The 18,735-nt window shown below is 39.5% G+C and overlaps 1 protein-coding gene across 1 annotated transcript in view; it reads right to left on the minus strand.

The window, feature by feature from the left end:
- The window catches only part of hpse2 (heparanase 2), a 56,272-nt gene extending 41,056 nt beyond the window's left edge, over window positions 1-15,216 (minus strand). Inside the window, exons 1-3 of the mRNA XM_034203808.1 lie at window positions 14,942-15,216; window positions 12,869-13,023; window positions 11,894-12,055 (exon numbers count right to left, since the gene is read on the minus strand). Of these exons, the coding sequence (XP_034059699.1) occupies window positions 11,894-12,055; window positions 12,869-13,023; window positions 14,942-15,216 (592 nt within the window). The remainder of the gene's footprint in view (window positions 1-11,893; window positions 12,056-12,868; window positions 13,024-14,941) is intronic.
- Between the last annotated feature and the right edge of the window lie 3,519 nt (window positions 15,217-18,735).

Here is an 18,735-nt window from a genome sequence, read left to right on the forward strand (position 1 = left end):
TTGCCTGGGGCATTGAGAGCAGTCCTGTACGCTCCCTAAGGGAATGCAGGTCTAAGGAAAATAACAAAAACTGAAAATTCAATTCCACTTTTCCTTTCCGTGCTTCACTCTTCTGACCGAGGCAAATTTCATTACACACTTATGGACTCATAAAATACCTTCAATAACATGCCGCTGTGTCCCGCACATCAGAGCTTCAGAGTAAAGGGGCTTGGAGGGCAACCAGCTATAATGGGTAAAGTGCCTCAGTGCATGAGACCCAGCCGAGTCTAGTCCAGGTATTTATATATTTCTTCCATCCCTTTTTTCCCTTTATGGACATGTAAACAGCTACCATCAAGAGTTAAATAAATATGTGGTATTAGGGTTGCACTGCCTGAGTGATGAAAGTCCATAAAATAGTTTACATATTTTCCCTGTCATCTTGCAACCATACATCAACTGACATCTAATAAAACCTCCAAATAAAAACCCAAGGCACCAATTACTGGATAGTTAAGCCAATTAACAAAACTCAAACAAAGAGAAACTTTGGCAAATGAGAACGAAAACAATTTGGTCACACATCTAACATTCGGCTTCCATTACCCCTCTAATGAGCCAATAAACTTTTCAGAGGTGGCTGATCTTCAGATGTAGCCAAACCGCTATCTGTTGTTGGTCTCAGTAAAAGTAGGTTACCCTCTAACACCAAGCCCAAACTGGCTTCAAGATGTGTCCGGCCAAGTTTCTCGCATACTGTGATGTATTTACAGACAAACAAATACCAAGCCCATCATGCTTCTCTCACTTCAGTTTACAACATGTTTTCATCCGACACAAACAAGTGTAAAATAAAAAAGCCGCACTGTAATCCATTACAAATTAAAGCTGTTCAGTAATCCCTATCTTTCATAACAAACAGAAAAGCAACACATTTCAAGGAGACATTTCTGCCATGAGGTCAGTTCCCCTTTACAACTTTACATTTCACCTGTTTCCTGGAACTCTGGATGATGTCGTTTGGATACCAGGGTTGTTTGTTATTTGGCTGTTTGCTTGACAGAGTCTGCACTGAATCATTGTTTTGGAAGGTGGCTGGGCACCTGTAGGTTCGAAGTCTCCAAAAGGAAACAGATGCAGATGCTTAAGGGCTTTGATGTTGTGGCTGAGAAAGACAATTAAATAACAAAAACACCTTATAATAAACCCCAAAGGGAATAAGAATCCCCTGTTCAATATGTGAGACACATATGCAGCTTCTCTCACCAGTAAGCGATGTGCTGCCTCTGTAGTTGGGCATGATGTTGCATAAGCATGTTGCAAGAAAGGAATCTGAGAAAACAAATGTGACTATGTGTTCAATTTGCAATCCGCCAAATGGTAATTTGACCAGACTGAATAATGCATGTTGATCAGGACCCATTTGAATGAAGCAGCCAATCATTATGAGCAGCAGCATTCAGTTAATGCAGAACTTCTGTGCGACCCTGATTCTGGCACACACTTCAAACTTCTGAATTGATTTATTTAAACAGAGTCTCGGTCACAGGGTCCAAGACATCTCAACAATGTTATTGTTCTTCTTTTGAGCTTAAATGCAACTTTAGTGAAGAATACACAAGTTACTATGGCACCATTAAGAGCGCTTTTGCTCATCAATATTCTTTTTTACTTTCGGTCGTAGCATATGGATGTTTTCCGAGCCCTCCGGACACCACCCACGGAATAATAAGGATGTAGCTTCTTCACAATTCCCTCTGAGGCACATGCATGTTCTCGTTTCATGTGAGGGTCAGAGGTCATTCACAGCCAGGAGCCAGGAGCCTTGCCTCTGGAGCAGGTAGAGCTTTAGTCTTTTTCTCGAACCCCTTAACAAGGACGGACATGTTGTCTCAATTATCATGTTTTTTTCTTTGTTAAACAAACATAGAGTACAATGTTAAAGTTTTACAATAATAAAATCTCATTTAACATTTGATATAAATTCAACGAGAATATGTTCTTTATCTATTCATATAAATACACCAAACACAGTGAAACTGCAGTCTGCCACGTATAGAAATATGAAATAAATATGAAACATGCACTTTTCTGTTTTCCATCTGTCAGTGTCAGAGGTAACCCAAATTTGATGCAAATGTTCAAACGGCTTGTGAAAGGAATTTGGAAACACTCTTTTTATTAAAGATGTTTTCTTAAGCGAGCTCTGAAGATATTATTTGTGCTCCGGGGCTGTTGGGAACGCTAACACAAGTGAAGCTACTGAACCCTGAGCACTAACCGCTCTGCTCAACCTTGAAGGAGTTTTACACCACAGGTGTCGACTGGGTCCTCGGGTCTGAACTGCCAGAGCCGGCTGGGGGGGTTAAAAGGTTGGTTCAGGGAAAAAGATGGCCTCATTTCAGGAAGAAATAAGTTACTCTTCTTTTATTTAGTTCTTTCTTTGCTTTATTCACGCCCTCATATTTCCCATCTGCCTGTTGCTGTTATTTAATTTCTCCCTCCTTCCACCCCCTCCCTCTTTCCTAATCTAACTTTGTTCTCTCTCTCTTGTTTTCACATTTTGAGGGCTGCGAGCCGCACTGTGAATCCCAAACTCAGCGGGACTCCATGGAGTGATAGATGGCCCCTGACAAGGTCCAACACATCCAACAAGCCATATGCTCCAAGTGAAGGAAAGAAGGAGAGGAATTAAAGAGGATTCACAAGTGGCAGGAAGAGAAACACGCCTAACTCTTATGCAAGCACCATTTGCTGGAGTTTAGAGTAATATACGGGGGCCTTTCAGAGTGAGATGAATGACCCGAGTGCTAAAGACTGGCTGGCATTTCCTCAGTTAAGTAGGCAAACTCACAAATTCAGGGAAATTATATAAAGAAGAAGAAAGAAACAATCTATTTGACAAAAACCGAATTACTCAAATTATGAACGAAAGCTTAACAAAGCGACGATGCTGGACGCAAACTAGGAACATTATGGTGATGAAAGAGAAAGAATGCAGTATACATCTCAAAAATGTTAAGCATGAAAGCTGGTTAAGCTTAGATAGATGTAGCAGATACATGCTTTAAACATGCAGAGAATTCATCTGTTTTCTAGGAAACCGTAAGAGAGAACATATCCCTCAGTGAAAGTGTTTTAAGGCAAATATATGCAATATCAGATAATTGTATTATTCTATTCACGCTAAAAGACTACCTGAACTCCTTTGATCCTTGCTGATGATGAGCGATCAGCTCAGGACTTCACTGTATTCTCTCACTTACAAGGGAAAGGAGACTCTTTCCTTGAAAACACACACCAGCATGCCGAAATGCTGCAAACATTTGTGTGACGCTAATGAGTGTGTTAAATTCCAGTGTAAGTAGTTGAAAGAAGAAACATTAGCGTAACATTCTTAAACACCAGGTCAAATCACCTCCCTAAACAGTGGTTACAGCTCCTTAGCCCCTTACAAGCCCCTACTTTACAAACTTTACACACAATGAATACATATGAACAGCCACACACACATATGCACACGCACACAGACACACACACAAAGGGCGATCTCATAAATAACGGATGACAGCCTGAGAGTCAAATTAAGGAAATAAAATGTGTCTCGCTGGTAATGAAGGAGGCATGTTTCCCCTCAGGATAACAACTTCATCTGGACCCATATAGAGCTCACTCTCACACACACACACACACACACACACACACACACACACACACACACACACACACACACACACACACACACACACCCCCCACACACACACACACACACTCACACACCGTATGTACCCACAAACATGTGCACACATACACACACTAAAGAGGTACCAGCATTCCTGCTACAGGTCCATCCCATCGGTATAGGAACGGGCTCAGAGCAGGCAAGAAGACCGTGCCATGATTTGAAATTTGACACAAAACGTATGTTTTCTAGAGTTCTGAGGGGAAATGTGGAGGTTGGATGTCATGCCAAACAATCATAGGAGAGGAAAGACTGCTTTCAAACATTTATCATGCATCAGGCTATTACAATGACATTCGTTTGCAGGTTGCTGGCACTTGTCTTGTGCATATTGCAAACACATGGAATTACATGTTATGTCCATCCATGATTTAAACACTAGGTTTTCCTTTCCATCAAGGAAAAACAGACACTTCTGGATCTGTGCAGGCCATGTGGAAAGAGTGAAGAAAAGGCAGGCAATATGACCATCAAGAGTTTGTCAAGCTGAGGTTACATCACTGCTGAACATTTTAAACTGACAGGTAATCCCTAAGCCCTAATAAATTGCATGCTATACATTTAACCAAACACTCAGGATGTATGGTAATGTCATTAACATGTATTCACATTCTGAGAGAGCTCCTATTCTTCTACCACCACTACTCTGCGTACATTGAAAAAGACTTCATGTGTAAAACTGTGACTAGTGACGCAACCACACACTTATTAAAAAAACACACTTTATAAAGTCAGGCAACACTAACCAGGCTTACATTTATTTAAAGAATGATTATTATTAAGATGCATTTTAAAGCTAGCGAATGAGACTTTGTTTAAATATAGCACAATACGACAAATGCAGTAAACTAAATCCATGAAAACCAGAAATGTATGACCCTATAAAACTTCACTACCGGAAAGTTCAGTGGAAGAGTTACAATTTTCAGACAATACATTGATAAAGTGCATTTGTGCTTCTTTCTAAGTGTTTGCTTTGTTCAGTAGGTGCCGGGTTTGGCTCTTACTGCCAGACTGAGGCAGCCATTATCTTTGCTGTTCCTCCACTACAGGCCAACATCTCAATATACTGTGCCTGGTTCATGCCAGCAGGACTTTTGGCTATTTCCACGCTGCTCCTTGGTCTGGTTTTAATACACCATCGTCGGTGTGTTGGCATAATTTAATCTACAGTATGGCTGCACATCATTGCTATGAAATACTAAAACCATGCTGAGCAGAGTTCAAAGCCAATTTGCAGTGGGAAGCCTAGCTCATTTAAAGGTCATTTAAATGTCAGCATGGTATTTTAATGTTTGCTTTGCTGCCATGTGTATCAACTAGGGATGTAACGATACCAAAAACTCACAGTACAATCATATCGCGATAAAAAGTCCACGGTACGATATTTATCGCGATATTGAAAAATAAAGAAAAAAAATGTACCGCGATATTCGATATATCGTTACATCCCTAGTATCAACATCTCTGTTCATGACCAAAGACCTAATTTAACTCATTTACTGTTATTAAAAAGACATTTTCACAAGTAATAATAAGTATGAGTATAAAGATGAAGGTAATAGCGTTGTAAAAATGCAATAAACAAGAATACCTACATGACTCTTGGATAAAAAGTTTATAAAAGCATTGACGAAGTCCACGGATAATTGTTCAGATAATATGGTTTCTTATATTTATCGCTATAGTACAAAAGCAAAGATAAAGAAATATAAAACGTCCAAAACCTCTCGCTTAAAAACACAGTAATATAGGCTAAATATCCCTTCTTTAAAGACAAGCATAATGACAGGAACATCTGTGTTGAGTAACTCGTATTTTGGAGCACTGTTTGAGATCACTTTATCAGTGTATTTGTATAAAACAAACATTGGTGTACTGCTTGCAGCTCATTGATGCGTTTCGACCCCCCTCGGTTGTTGGAAGCACGAGTTCCCAGGTCCTTTTCATAAAACAATACAGTTAAACAAACAGTGGGGCGATTCTTAATGAGTCAAACATACACACAGCCCCTAATGTTTTTTTAGTTTTACCACATTACTTTCCAAGATCCACCATAACTGCTTATATCCAATAATATCATTATGGATATCAACAAATCAAAGCAGATTATATTCATTATCCTGCCATGAAGGCTGCACTGCGGTGTTACAGTGTGAAACTTGGCAGGAGAAAGTCTTTCTCTGCATTAAGCAGCGAAATGGAGATGGAACGGGGAATGGAGAAGCTGCAGCCAGGAACTGAATCCATCACAATTCACAAGTTGTGTGTGAATGAGCGTTCATATTTACTGAGGGAATTTCACACACAGGAGATAAGGCAGATGTTTGGGAAATAGTTCTACTTTATCTTTAAAAAAAGGAGAACAAATGAAAGAAAGAGTGGATCAAATGCTGGCAGGAGTTGTATGGCAGAACTAATAGGAAGGATTGAGCATGTTTCCCCATTGTTGCAAGAAAATATGTTTTGATTTTTAAATGAGTAAAAACAGAAAGTTATAACTAGAGGCTTTGACTACAGACAGCTGTGCCAGTTTGTTTTGAGGAAAACATGTTCCAGCCGTTCACAGATGTTGAGTAAAATCCCCTTTCTTAGCCTGCTCCTAATGTTTGTCTTGCCAGATTCTTAACCTTCTGCCGTTCTCTATGTGCTGTTTAGTCACTCATAATAGTTTTTGTCAGGGACATGCATTTCCCTTCAGTCCTCTCCATTATTGTATTACAGAAAAGCGTTTTGCTCATTGAAATTCTCATGTGATAACTGAGCCAAAGCAATTTTAAAATATTCAAATTGGTGCTGTTAAGGAACTTCAGTATTACATCATGCAGACATACTGCAGTTTTCATAGCTTAGCATTGTTAATCCTGCAAAGCAGCTATCTAGGATTCTCTAAACTACATACAGTATGAATGGAAACCATCACTGCATTCATTTTCAAACTTGGCATCATTAGCCAATTGAGATCATTGAATAGCTGAGATATCCACAAACTCAACTGAGCACAATTATCCAGGGGTGAGTTTGAATTTAGAAAAGCCTACGTTCAGTTACAATGTCCACTGGAAAGAAACAATTATAATCTTGCTTTCTACTACGTGTGTACATAGCAAAGTATGGTTTGATAAGGGAAGGATAGTTTACATGGCAAATAACTAAAGATTTGGTTAGGTCAGGAAAACCGAAACAGTAAGTTTGAGGTAAATTGTGTGCAAACTTTAGTCTACTGCATGAAGTTCAATCCACCACTCATTCTGATCTGAGATCCGTCCAACACCTCATGTCAATGCCAGAGCACGCATCCTGGAGGTCAGCACATGGAGTTAAAGTTCACTTAAGATAAAGGTTGGCCACAAAATCCGGTATAAAATCAGGACAGTGAGAACCATTCTGCTCTCTGGCTTGTGCAGCTGCTCAGGAGTGTGTAGCCACTACCGCAGTTATATAATGGCTTTGCTCTGTTGCCGTTGCACGTTTGTTGTGAAAGCAGGGTTATATTAGTGTTGCTTCACACTTTTCTATTTTGTCATTCTTCCTTTCCATGGAGGCCTGCAGCTCTCAGTGTGAGGCTCCCGGCTGAGACTGCTGCACCGCTGTGTCAGTTCAAAGAGAGCTGGGCTCAGGTATTAGTGTCTCATGGACTCTCAGCAATCTTTACCTAAACCAAACAACTGATTAGAAACTGTAAACATGTGTGCCACTTGACACCACACACGGTGAGATCAGACTAAGGAAGAGAGAAAGGGCCGAGTGATGTCAGGCTGCATGCCATATGCCTGATCATGAAGCCAACGTTGGTCAATCTAACATTGGAATAATGCTCATTAATGTTGATATCATTAAAAGGACGACCTTTTGCATCATGTGGTGTGGTGTGGTGTCAAACTCCGCCTGCTGCGCCCACATTGCTAGCTTGTGCCTACGATCTAGGTTATGATATATTATTATGATGTCCTACTTAGCATTTACATCCCCTCCAGATGGCTCCTCTCCCCAATCCCCCCCATTGTTCCCTGTTGTCCAGTAGCTACCTATGTCTAAACTTAAAATAACTGACACAAAAGCAATAACTGGTCCAATATACAAACTCCAATACAAATTTGAGTTTGCATTATTATTATTATTAAAGAGGCGCCCGTTTGCTGCCTCGGCACTGCTGAGGTGAACCTGAGAAAGGCACCGGACCAAAAGAAAAGCTCCAAGGAACTGTACAGTAGCTTCCCACTGCAACAAATTAGAGCTACATGCATTAACAGAATTAAAGGTAGGGTAGGTAATTTTGGAGAAACCAGCTCGAGTGTGCTAGAATTTGAAAATACACAGCAATTCAATGCTATCTGGATGTTGAGAGCATTCCATGGAATATAACAAAAAGTGTATCTCAAGCCGGTTTCTCAAACTTACCTACCCCACCTTTAATTTAATATTTTGCCCCAATTGATTAAATACTGTATACTTTTTTTTATTGTGCACATACTGTATTATCATTATTTTTGGAATAAAAAAACATATTTGAAAAGAAATGGTTGATACTAGCAACAGAAGAAGAACATTAACTTTTCCATTCACTGCCTGAGGAGCAGCTGCAGACCTCAGTGTTTCCCCTACCATTGTCTTGGACGGGCGCTGCGTCCCGCCAACGGAGCCCCGCCAACGGAGCCCCGCCAACGGAGCCCCACGCCCACCTGAAATTGAAGGTGTTTTAAAAAATATATATATATATTTTATATAGATAAATATATATATATAGCACCAAATTGCAACTAATCTATATCTCCTGTCACTTTTGACATTGAACATGTGCTCTTCTATTAAATAAACTAAATGCTTTCATTTTAAAGGGGACCTATCATGCAAAAGGCTCTTTTGTACGTCGGTGTGTCAGGGAACTCACTAAGTGTCAGAAAACACAACCCTCTCTCTTTTCCTCCATACCCAAATCTCGAAAAACGGGGCTGCAACAGAGCTGATTATTATTTGAATTTTTCTGACGTCAGAAAAGGGGTGCTCCGCCTTTAAGGGCAACTCTCCACCTATCAGGGGAATGAGAGACCGCTCGAAAGCGCTGGAGACGCTGTAGTACATATGCCAGGCCTGTAAGTGGCGCTGTAGTCTGCCACAAAAGCAGAATCAGCCCCTGCAAAAACAGGGCTGGAAAAGAGCAAATGGCTAAAATGCGTGATCTGTTTGGTAGATCACGCACCCCCCCAAAGCAGTAAACCTAGGGGAAACACTGCACCTAATAACTAACTATATCCTCTGTTTGACTCTTGCTTCTCCAGTTTCTCTGTTTTGAGATTTTCTGCTAATCCATGTTCTCAAATATTGATCGGCCGGCCTTAGACTACAAGAATAACACAGTATAGGAATTCCTAAATTGAGTTGTGTTTATCCTTTGAGCCTTAAACACACGGATGAGGCCTTTGAGGTCACAAGTTGAGCGGAGTGATTGCCTCATTCTCTGAAGTGTCAAATAAACAAAGGACTTTCACACGGAGACACAATATACACAGCTAAACCAACAGTAAACATAAGAGAGAAAATGAGCGAGAGAGGCGTTAAGGTGGGGAGAAGAGCGAAGAGGAGGAAGAGACGAGAAGAAGTGGAGAAGTGACGTCTGATAGAGGGATAAACTCCTGCAGGGAGACATGAGATCACCCTGACCATGAACTTGTCTGAGCTTTGGGAATTTTACTCAACTTGAATCCCAGCTGAATGTGTGTGTGCATGTGTATGTGTGTCAGTGTGTGTTGTCTCGGAGCGGCCCCATTATTGATAGCTCTAACAAGCCTAGGTTAAAGGTCAGACAGTGGTGAGTGGAAAAGGATGGAGCGAGACTATTATAATGTCCTTTAAACACCTACTACCCTTCTCACTCTCACACACACTCACACACACACACTGATTGTTACCAGACCATATGTAAACACATCTCTGGTGCCTCCGTACCCCTGTTACCCTCCACCACTGAGATGTGAGCGCACAGTTTTGAGTTTACACAACATGCTTGGAGAGTTCAAATGAGTGTACTAATGAGACCCTAGCACAAACATGTTCACACCCGTGACTTCTTCTGCATTGCCAGTGCCTTTTCTGGTGAGTAACTTCAACAGTCCATTTATTTTAGATTCCATCCAGGCCTCTTTTTGTACTACAAGAAGAAAACAGCTGCTCCACCTTCACAAACAATCTATCCTTCAGACTAAAACATTTCCCAGGGGAGAAACCTGCAGTTAGTGTCTGTGCTTGAAAGAATATGCGCTTCTGTGGGAAAACTACGCAGTAAATCAGCTTTAAGTAAATAATGTCCTTCTGCTTGGCTCCCCCCCCCTTCCCCTCCCAGCCAACCAGTCTGTAACAACTATGGCACCTGCTCAAAAACAGCAAGGCACCGCTCTCTGTCTCTTATACACTTCTACTCTTAATGGGAACCATCACACCAGTTTCACATTTCAAAAGACCAAATCCTCCATAGGGCCCGAATCAATCAGTGAAATAGTTCAAATAGTGAATTGGGAAGATAACATTCAGTGGTGATCTATTATTACATCAATATTTTTTCACTTTATTTAATCCTATTTCCACCTGTGAAATAATTTAGCAGTTTCAGTATGCTAACTTAACCTTCAGTAAATAATTTCCACGTTTGTTCTTAACTGTCCGTACTTAACTATCACTGAGAAGACTGTGGGCCTTCACGCTGCAGCAGAGGAAAGTAACCAACGGTAACATCCTCCTTGGGACAGGAAGCAGCAGGGTTTATGGGAAATGTGGTTTTAATTTTTAGAAACATTAGCGCTACACCACATGTAGACAGGGGTTATTTGTCTCGCCCATGGTTTTATTAGTTTTAAGCTATTTGACACCAAAATACACCAAATTGTTGTTTCTATGTATTACAAGCGAAGTGAAGATGCCAGGCCTAAAGAACATCCTTAAGTGTTATACAAATTATACAATAGGGTGCTATACTACAAGACTCCTGATATGAACTTGTGAACTCAGCCCTCACATGAGCAGTCTCATATGATGAATGCAACGAGGCCATGTTTTGACTGATGCACTTGAGAGCATCTGCAAGACGAAGATGATGTACGAAGTCATGTTGTTCCACATCTATCACTAATATTGGAAACTCACAGGGCGGCCACTTCAGGGAAGCGAGACCTTCTGAAAACATGGGGAAGCCACTCATGCGAGAGCTCCAGTTCTGTGTGCCTTATGACCGAATGAATTAGTGACACGTCCAACTGGGTTCACTTGAGGTAGATTTGGATTCTTTGTATTATGTCATTCATCAATGTCTTTTCAAAACACATGGCCAAGTATTTATCTGGATCTAAAGTGAACATGGGGTTGTGATCTTTTTTTTTTTTTGGAACAAAAACCAAGCCCACAAAAACAACTTGTGACCCACTATCATTTTAAGATGCCAAAAGAGTTTAAGAGTCAGTGTTTTTGTATAAAGATGCAACAGAGCAGTTAACATTTGGATATGTGGAGAATTTTGTTTTATAATGCTGTTCAGTTTTGTATTATTCAGGGTTAAGATTTTTTTTTACTTCCTTTATTTCCTTACATTTTAAGGTCAGTCTTTTATTGGTTCTATATCCTAAATAAGCCAACTAAGTTAATAACTTTGTGTTTCCAGCTCTTTCAAACCACATAAAGTTGACTGATCATTTCTGACACTGACTCCTTTTATGCACGCACTCACTACCATGAATCTAAAAACTGTAGTGATTTTAACAGACAAATCCTTCATTTACTCCCTTCTCCTGCAGTTCCTAATTTCCATCCAAGCCAATCACAGTAACAGATAAGAAATGCAGCCCACCCAAAATGCGGACTCCAGAGTTCTCTCTGTTGTCAGGCTGAGTTAACTGTAACCATTGAAAATGTCAGTGCTCTGTTTATAGCCTCCGCTGCTGCACTCCTCTATCCATCCCCACATTCCTCCTTTACAAATTACATTTGTCATTCTGAAAGCTGATGGTTTACATTGGCATGCTTTGAACCTTGAGCGAGTGCCCGTGTGTGTGCAAGTACACATTTGCATGAACGTGCATGACACACAGGGTCCAGACTACTTATGTGAACATGCACAACATGTTTCTCAGGATATGAGTGTGTGCCCAGGAGAGCAGTGTTTTTGTGTGAGTGATCTCCTACCTGTTATTGTAATGTTGCTGTAGATGTTGGACAGTTGCTCCTTCAGCAGGACGAGCTGTGTGGTGGCGGCCTTTTCTCTCTGCAGCTCCAGCATTATGTCAGGGTGGTTGGCCAGCTTGCAGCCCTTCTGTTTGTCCAATGCGATGTCACTGCGCACTATGTCTGCAAGCCAGCATAAATGGAAAAATAAACGCAACATTCATATTTTTTATTTCATGACCTGAACAATGTCGTACTTGTGTGGCTATTTTGATCAAAAAGCAGTATTTATCACAACATTAAATCATTTTTGTAACTAAAATAACTAAAAGTGTTTTAAAATGTATTTGCAAGTTCAACCTGGACCACCTGTTGAACCCTAAAAGGTTGTGTTGTTTTTTTTAAGTTGTTTTTTTAGACACATTTGGATATATGAATATGTCAATAGACGCTTGTAAAACTGTTGTAAAAGTGCCCCTTACTCAGTTAACGTTTAATAAGCCATAGCTAAAATGAATACAGTCTATTACACAAGCCTTTCACAATTCCCACTTTAGTAAAGTCAAAATATATGTTTAAAAGAGGTGTTAAATCAACTTTATTATAGTTGATTTTTGGTTATGGTTTTGCAAGCTGCATTTTGAGGTGCAGTAAAATGTAACCCAATTGTGTGGAATTTTCGAGTTTTGTCTTATATTGTGTCTTCCCCATTTAAAGAGGATTAATATTAGATAATTAATAGGTCCGGTGTTTAAGCCGGGTGCCACGAATTTAGGGCAGCATAATGTTTTTGAAGGAAATGAACCTGTCTAAAATAGGCTACTGAAACAATGTAACATTTAGCGGGACAATGAATATGTCTGCAGTAAAATGGACTCGGTGCGTCTGACTATTCATACAGAGAGGAACATCAGACAGACAGTCGAGGGACGTCCAAACAAAGACAAAAATATACATGGAGACACGTAGAGGAAATGAAATGTCGTGTGCAATCACCGTCTTCGTAGTTCTTCAGATAGTAGTCTGGCCCCGGCCCTCTGAACTTGGCGAGGTTCTTCTGGTTGTTGAACTGCAGGAAGTCGGTCCGCTTCCCCCCGAAACGCAGAAAGGCAGGCGACAGGCCGCGCGCTAGGGTCACAAGCCGCTTTGAGCTGCCGACAGAGGACAAAGAACATGTTAAAGAAATGTTACGTGGTCACAACTGTGCGTTGTGATTTCAATGCGGTCAAATATAGTCGGAGCAGAAAAGCGATAAAGCGAAATTCAGCTCAATATCCTTTATTTGAGATATATTTCCATATTTGAAAAATATAAATATAGCCTAATATATAAATATAGCCTTACACAGACATATGCAAATTAGGGCATTTAACTTAGCTGTGGCGGTTAAAAACACCCTAGGCCCATGTCAAAACGTCTGCCCTGTTTTTCCCTTTGACATCAGCGGGCCAAGAAACAACTTCCACCCGACACTATGAGGAAAAGCAGATGCAACAGGAACAGTGTATCTAAAAAGGATTAAAACAACACACATATGTAATTATGTGTAGGTTTTACTCTCCACAATACATTTGAATGACTTCTTATTTATAAAGACCAACAAAAGTATAGCTATAATCTGTAGATGCTATACGTTTTACTTCCAGCTGAACTTCTAAAATCGTAATTTGCTTATAACTTATTTTTTGCACTTATTAATTGTTGTGCTTTTTGCAATGAAACATGGAGGCTAATTATTTGTAATTAACAAGTGTCTACAATAACAAGTGTGGAATTCAAAATAAAACGTTGAGCTTAAATATGTAAACACCATGCAGCAGAAAACAAATTCAATTCAGTTGTAAATGGGATTTATTGTAATATGATTGTAATATTTCAATATTTAAAAAAACGAATGACAGTAGATTAAGTTTCTTTACCTTGTTGTTAATCTTTTGTGTTTTTAATTACAGCCTACGTGGCAGGCGCCTCTAACTTCACACCATAACATGACGGAAGATGCAGTGACGGCCGAGAGTAATACAGACTGCAGTATTGTTGGGTTATTCAAATCTTATCAATAATTTACTTTTCTGGTTATACAATGTCTGGTTAATGAAGATTCACTGATTCAATATTGTTATAAAAGGAATGAGCAACAAAACAACAATTGAACCAAGTTATAACCTATAGTAACAAAGAGAAAGGATGAATATACAGTTTTGATGTAGGCCTACTGAAATTGAAAAGACAAATGTACAGATTCCTTTAAAATATATATTCTATATTATTATATTATGGGGGGGAAACACACATAGGACAAATAACAGGCACACATGGTACAACATGCATACCTGTCTTTCAGTCATAAAATGCACATTATTAAATAATTTAAAGAAAATAATTTGTATATCAAATCTTGAGCAAATCTTATTTATCTTTAACAATAATATAATGTAAGCTGAAAGAAACAATGATACTCAAGAATATTTTACTGAAATCAAATCCAGCACATGATGAGTCAGTAGTCTTGTCATTTAAAAGTCATTTTCTAGTGAGATATTTTTGCCAAGTTCTGAATTTTAAAATGTCATGATCTGATCCATGGCCAAAACGTATAATTTGCGTCTCTGAGGGTTCTGAGTAATGCTTTAAGGTGAAACATAAACAACATGGATGGCATAATACCCAATGGAGAGGTTGTTGTTCTAACAGAAAATAATACAACTTCAAAAAAAATAGTTAATGACTTGACATTGTGCATGGACTATGGGTTAAGGACACACATTTGTGTCTGACGTTATCAACATATCCTTCATATAAAAGCAATAACGTCGGAATCGATAGTCTTTGAACCAATCGTTGACTCAACATTTCATTATTTATTTATGGTATAGGCTTTGACCTTTTAAGTCGTTGTAATCCTTCAGTTATGTTAGACCACTCAGTACATTTGAGGTAGTGAGAAACGTGCTGGCTCACTATATGACAATTCAGACAACGTGGCTGCCTAATGAATAAAAGAACGATCAAACATTTAATGTGGACACAGATTCAGATCGATGCTTTCGGTAGGAAAACTCTTGGTACCTTAGAAAGTCCAGCCACCCGTCCTTGATGATCGAGGGGTCCAGCTGCAAAGAAAGGAAGTTGTCGTTGAGGACTCTGATCGGACTGCGGGTGTTGACATCCAAGAGAACCAGCGTCCTCTCCATGAAGCCGGGTCGCTTCCCATCGGCTGCAGATCTCTGATATGTAGAGGAGGAAGAGTAGGAGGAAGAGAGCACCGACTGCACAACCAAAGTAGCCAAAGATGCCAGCCACAGGGAGGACCATGAGAAGGCGCACGGTGAGGATTTGGGCATCTTCTTGATTTGGAGAGCAGGAGGATCAGTGCGCGTAATGAGGCTCAAAAGGTGTGAAGACAAAAAAAAGAACAAATTGTGTCGCTAAGTTCGATGGTTGTTCTTTACCTAGCTCCCATCGATCTGGATGGGTCTTCCTGTCTAGTTGTCTCACCCCCTCTGAGTCTTTTTGGGAGCTGCTAACCAGAGCGCACGCCCCGAGCCAGCCTTCCCGGTCGGAACAGCCAGAGGCTGGGAGGAGGAGAGGAGGCAGCACCGCCCCTCCAAGGTTCTCAGAGGTATGAGTACAAACTAGTAAAAAAGTGCTTCTCTCAAAATGTGATGACGCAATGCAGTCTTAAGTGTTTCCTGCTAAAATGCATAAATATCGCTCTTAAATCTGTTTAAATGTGTAAATATTACAACGATCGAAATAGGTTTGGAAAAAAGTTGAATCAAACAGAGTTAAATATAGTGTGTGTGTGTGTGTGTGTGTGTGTGTGTGTGTGTGTGTGTGTGTGTGTGTGTGTGTGTGTGTGTGTGTGTGTGTGTGTGTGTGTGTGTGTGTGCTCAGTCCACAAGTAACTGCAACAATTATGTTTGTAGGTCATTATGATGACATATTACTATACAATTACAGGCTGTGCAAAGGCCAATCCGTGAAGTAGCTCATGGTGAAACTCACATAATAAACTCATAACTAGTTCATATTCATTTTGTTGGTATAAACTCAAATGTACATCATATAAGGAAGTGAATAATGACTCAAGGTTGCTGTGGCCCAATTTGAAAAACGACGTCACATTTTACAATGTGCAGACACGTTAAAAGTTAAATAATCCAACAGAATATTGCTGTAGGCCCACAACTGTCTCCGGCCAAGACACTTCAAGAGAACAAAAGGCATGCTATAAAAAAGAGAGAAGACGCAATCTTTTCAAAGGATATCTCGTGTTCCTGGGTATACGTGCTTACATTGTTTTGACAAACAACCGATTGATTGCACATTTTTAAGACCAATAACATTTGGAGATGGCAACATGAACAGATTGGACCCTCTTCAAAAACATTCAAAACTAATTTAGGATTTAAGTTTCTACACATGGAACTCACCTATAAACTCGTGTAATGACTGATCCAGATGTTTTGGGGGCACTTGCCAGAGAGAAAACCCAAATAAAGTTAAGTCTATTGTGATTTCTCCAGGCGGTCAGCATAGCGATAAGTGGTCGTGTAAGGTCACTGCTGTGTAACAGATGAACAGCGAACTACATGAGAAGAGAATGTACCAAGCAAAGGCCGATGTAATCTTTCCATCCCGGCCTACAGGACCTACTCACGAACACAATAAACCGCAAAATTATCCAAGGTGTTAATGTTTCGCGTTTACGCACGAAGGTTCCCATTAAACGCTTTAAAAGAATCCAGGAGGCTTCGCTTTGTAATGACGCCTCTGCAAAACGTGTCTTTAAATACTTCAACTAAAGGTCAATGTTCAGTGGGTGACTTTTGAGTGCCAGATACACTTCATAAACACTAGATGAAACGGGCATTAAATCTGACAGTTTCTGCTTAATCCGTCATATTCACAGATATGCATGTTAGATCATGAACTGCTGCCTCGTGTTGTCTTTTCAGCTATTATTCATAGTAAACATGTGGTTTCAATATAATCCGTTTTTTTTCGATTATTATTTTAATCGAAAGGTGCTTTACTAAATCTAGGCTATAGCCTATATACGCGTTCCTGAATACGATCTTAAATATGAAACCATCTGGCATGTGACTGATAGTTTTTGGGATGTTTTTCTAAGACAATTAAAGATTAAGAAACTTCACCTTAACAAAACATCAATATAATTGTACGATTCAAAGGTCATTAAGATAATATTAAGCTTGATTGTCCGCTCATACGAATATTTTTCATTTTACGCTCCTTAATCAGGATCCTTACAATCAGCAGAACACCAAAAATAAATCATCTTTCAGGTCACCCTCAAACAACACATACACGTACAGACTAACACACACACACACACACACACACACACACACACACACACACACACACACACACACACACACACACACACACACACACACACACACACACACACACACACACACACGCACACACTCACACACATAATTATTTATTATTATTATTTGGACAGATCTGAGGATCAGATTGAAAATAAATAAAAGCAGTACAGGATCCTTCCAACAACTTAGCTGACTCGCATATTTTAAGGACTTGTAAAACAGAAAATACATAAGATAAGATAAGAGATAAGTAGTTCTGAACGTGGCTTACTGTTTTGAATACAATTATTGTATTGAACAAAAACCGTCTAATGAGACATGTTCAGTTGGAAAACACGTCCAACCCCAATGGCCCAAACCAGTTATTTGGAAAGCTAAATTATAAGTTTGTATTAGAAAGTGGATTTGGATTTATAGGCAAAACATATAGTATTAGTCGATCTGAAGGAGAGCTTTTGCCCCATTTGGTTCTATTTTATATAAACTTCAAAACCTTGTGCTCAGAAAAAAAGGTCATTGTTTCTTTTGATTACATTGAGTATTTGTTTTTAATTGGATTAGACTTTGTTTTAGGGTTAAGAGGACTCAAGCGTATTTCGGGTAGGCTAATTTGTTATTTTTCACAGAGAACTTTGCTATTGTATTTTGACAATTGTCTTTGGCATGCCTCTTTTTGTTATTACAATGCTCAACATATAATATCTGCCATTGTCAACATTTTAAATATCTCACAAGAGAAAATTAACCTTTTATTAATTTATAAAGAATACATTCTGTGGCCAAGTTTTTCAAATAGTTTTGATTAACAAATAATTAACTAACGTACAGGATTCTGCCTGAAAGTTACCTGAAATGTTTACATTGGAATATAGTGTTACGTATAGGCCTAGGTAATTGTTTTGCATTTAGATGAGAAGTGCAGGAAAGACGGGTTTAAAGTAGCCGTAATGTTTTTGTTCTAGTGGGCAAAGCCTGTTTTCTCCTGATGTTATGGTGGATGTGTGGCTGATGGAGAGCAGAGTGTACGTGTTTAAGACTTGGCAGCGCTCTGTTCTCACCTTCAGTTTCCTAACTCGTAAATCCCGCAGGCTGTGGTCACCTGTAAATGGCTTCACAATAGCAGCTCATCAATGTGTGATAAATAACCAAATCTCCTAAATCGTTTCCACTTATTTTCTTTTCTTAATATTAACAACCCCGCTTCACCCATGGCAGTCCTTAATATCTTTATGAATAATACATTCCTTGGGATATAAAAGTTGTATGTTATTTTAAAAGTGCAGGTTCAAAATGTATCTCTTTAAAATCGGTTGAGGGATTATTGTATCAAGTTAAGGGATGGGGATTCCGAAGCCAAAACCGATATTTTATGAAATAAATCCAGGCACAATACCCCGTGTATTAACATTAGTCTGAAAGCTTCAGTTACCTTTCAGAATAGACTGCAATGAAATAGGGGATAATACTGCCATCTAGTGGACACACTAAAACAGTAAA

Source organism: Gymnodraco acuticeps, unplaced genomic scaffold (assembly GCF_902827175.1).
Source record: "Gymnodraco acuticeps unplaced genomic scaffold, fGymAcu1.1, whole genome shotgun sequence".
NCBI classification, from domain to species: Eukaryota; Metazoa; Chordata; class Actinopteri; order Perciformes; family Bathydraconidae; genus Gymnodraco; species Gymnodraco acuticeps.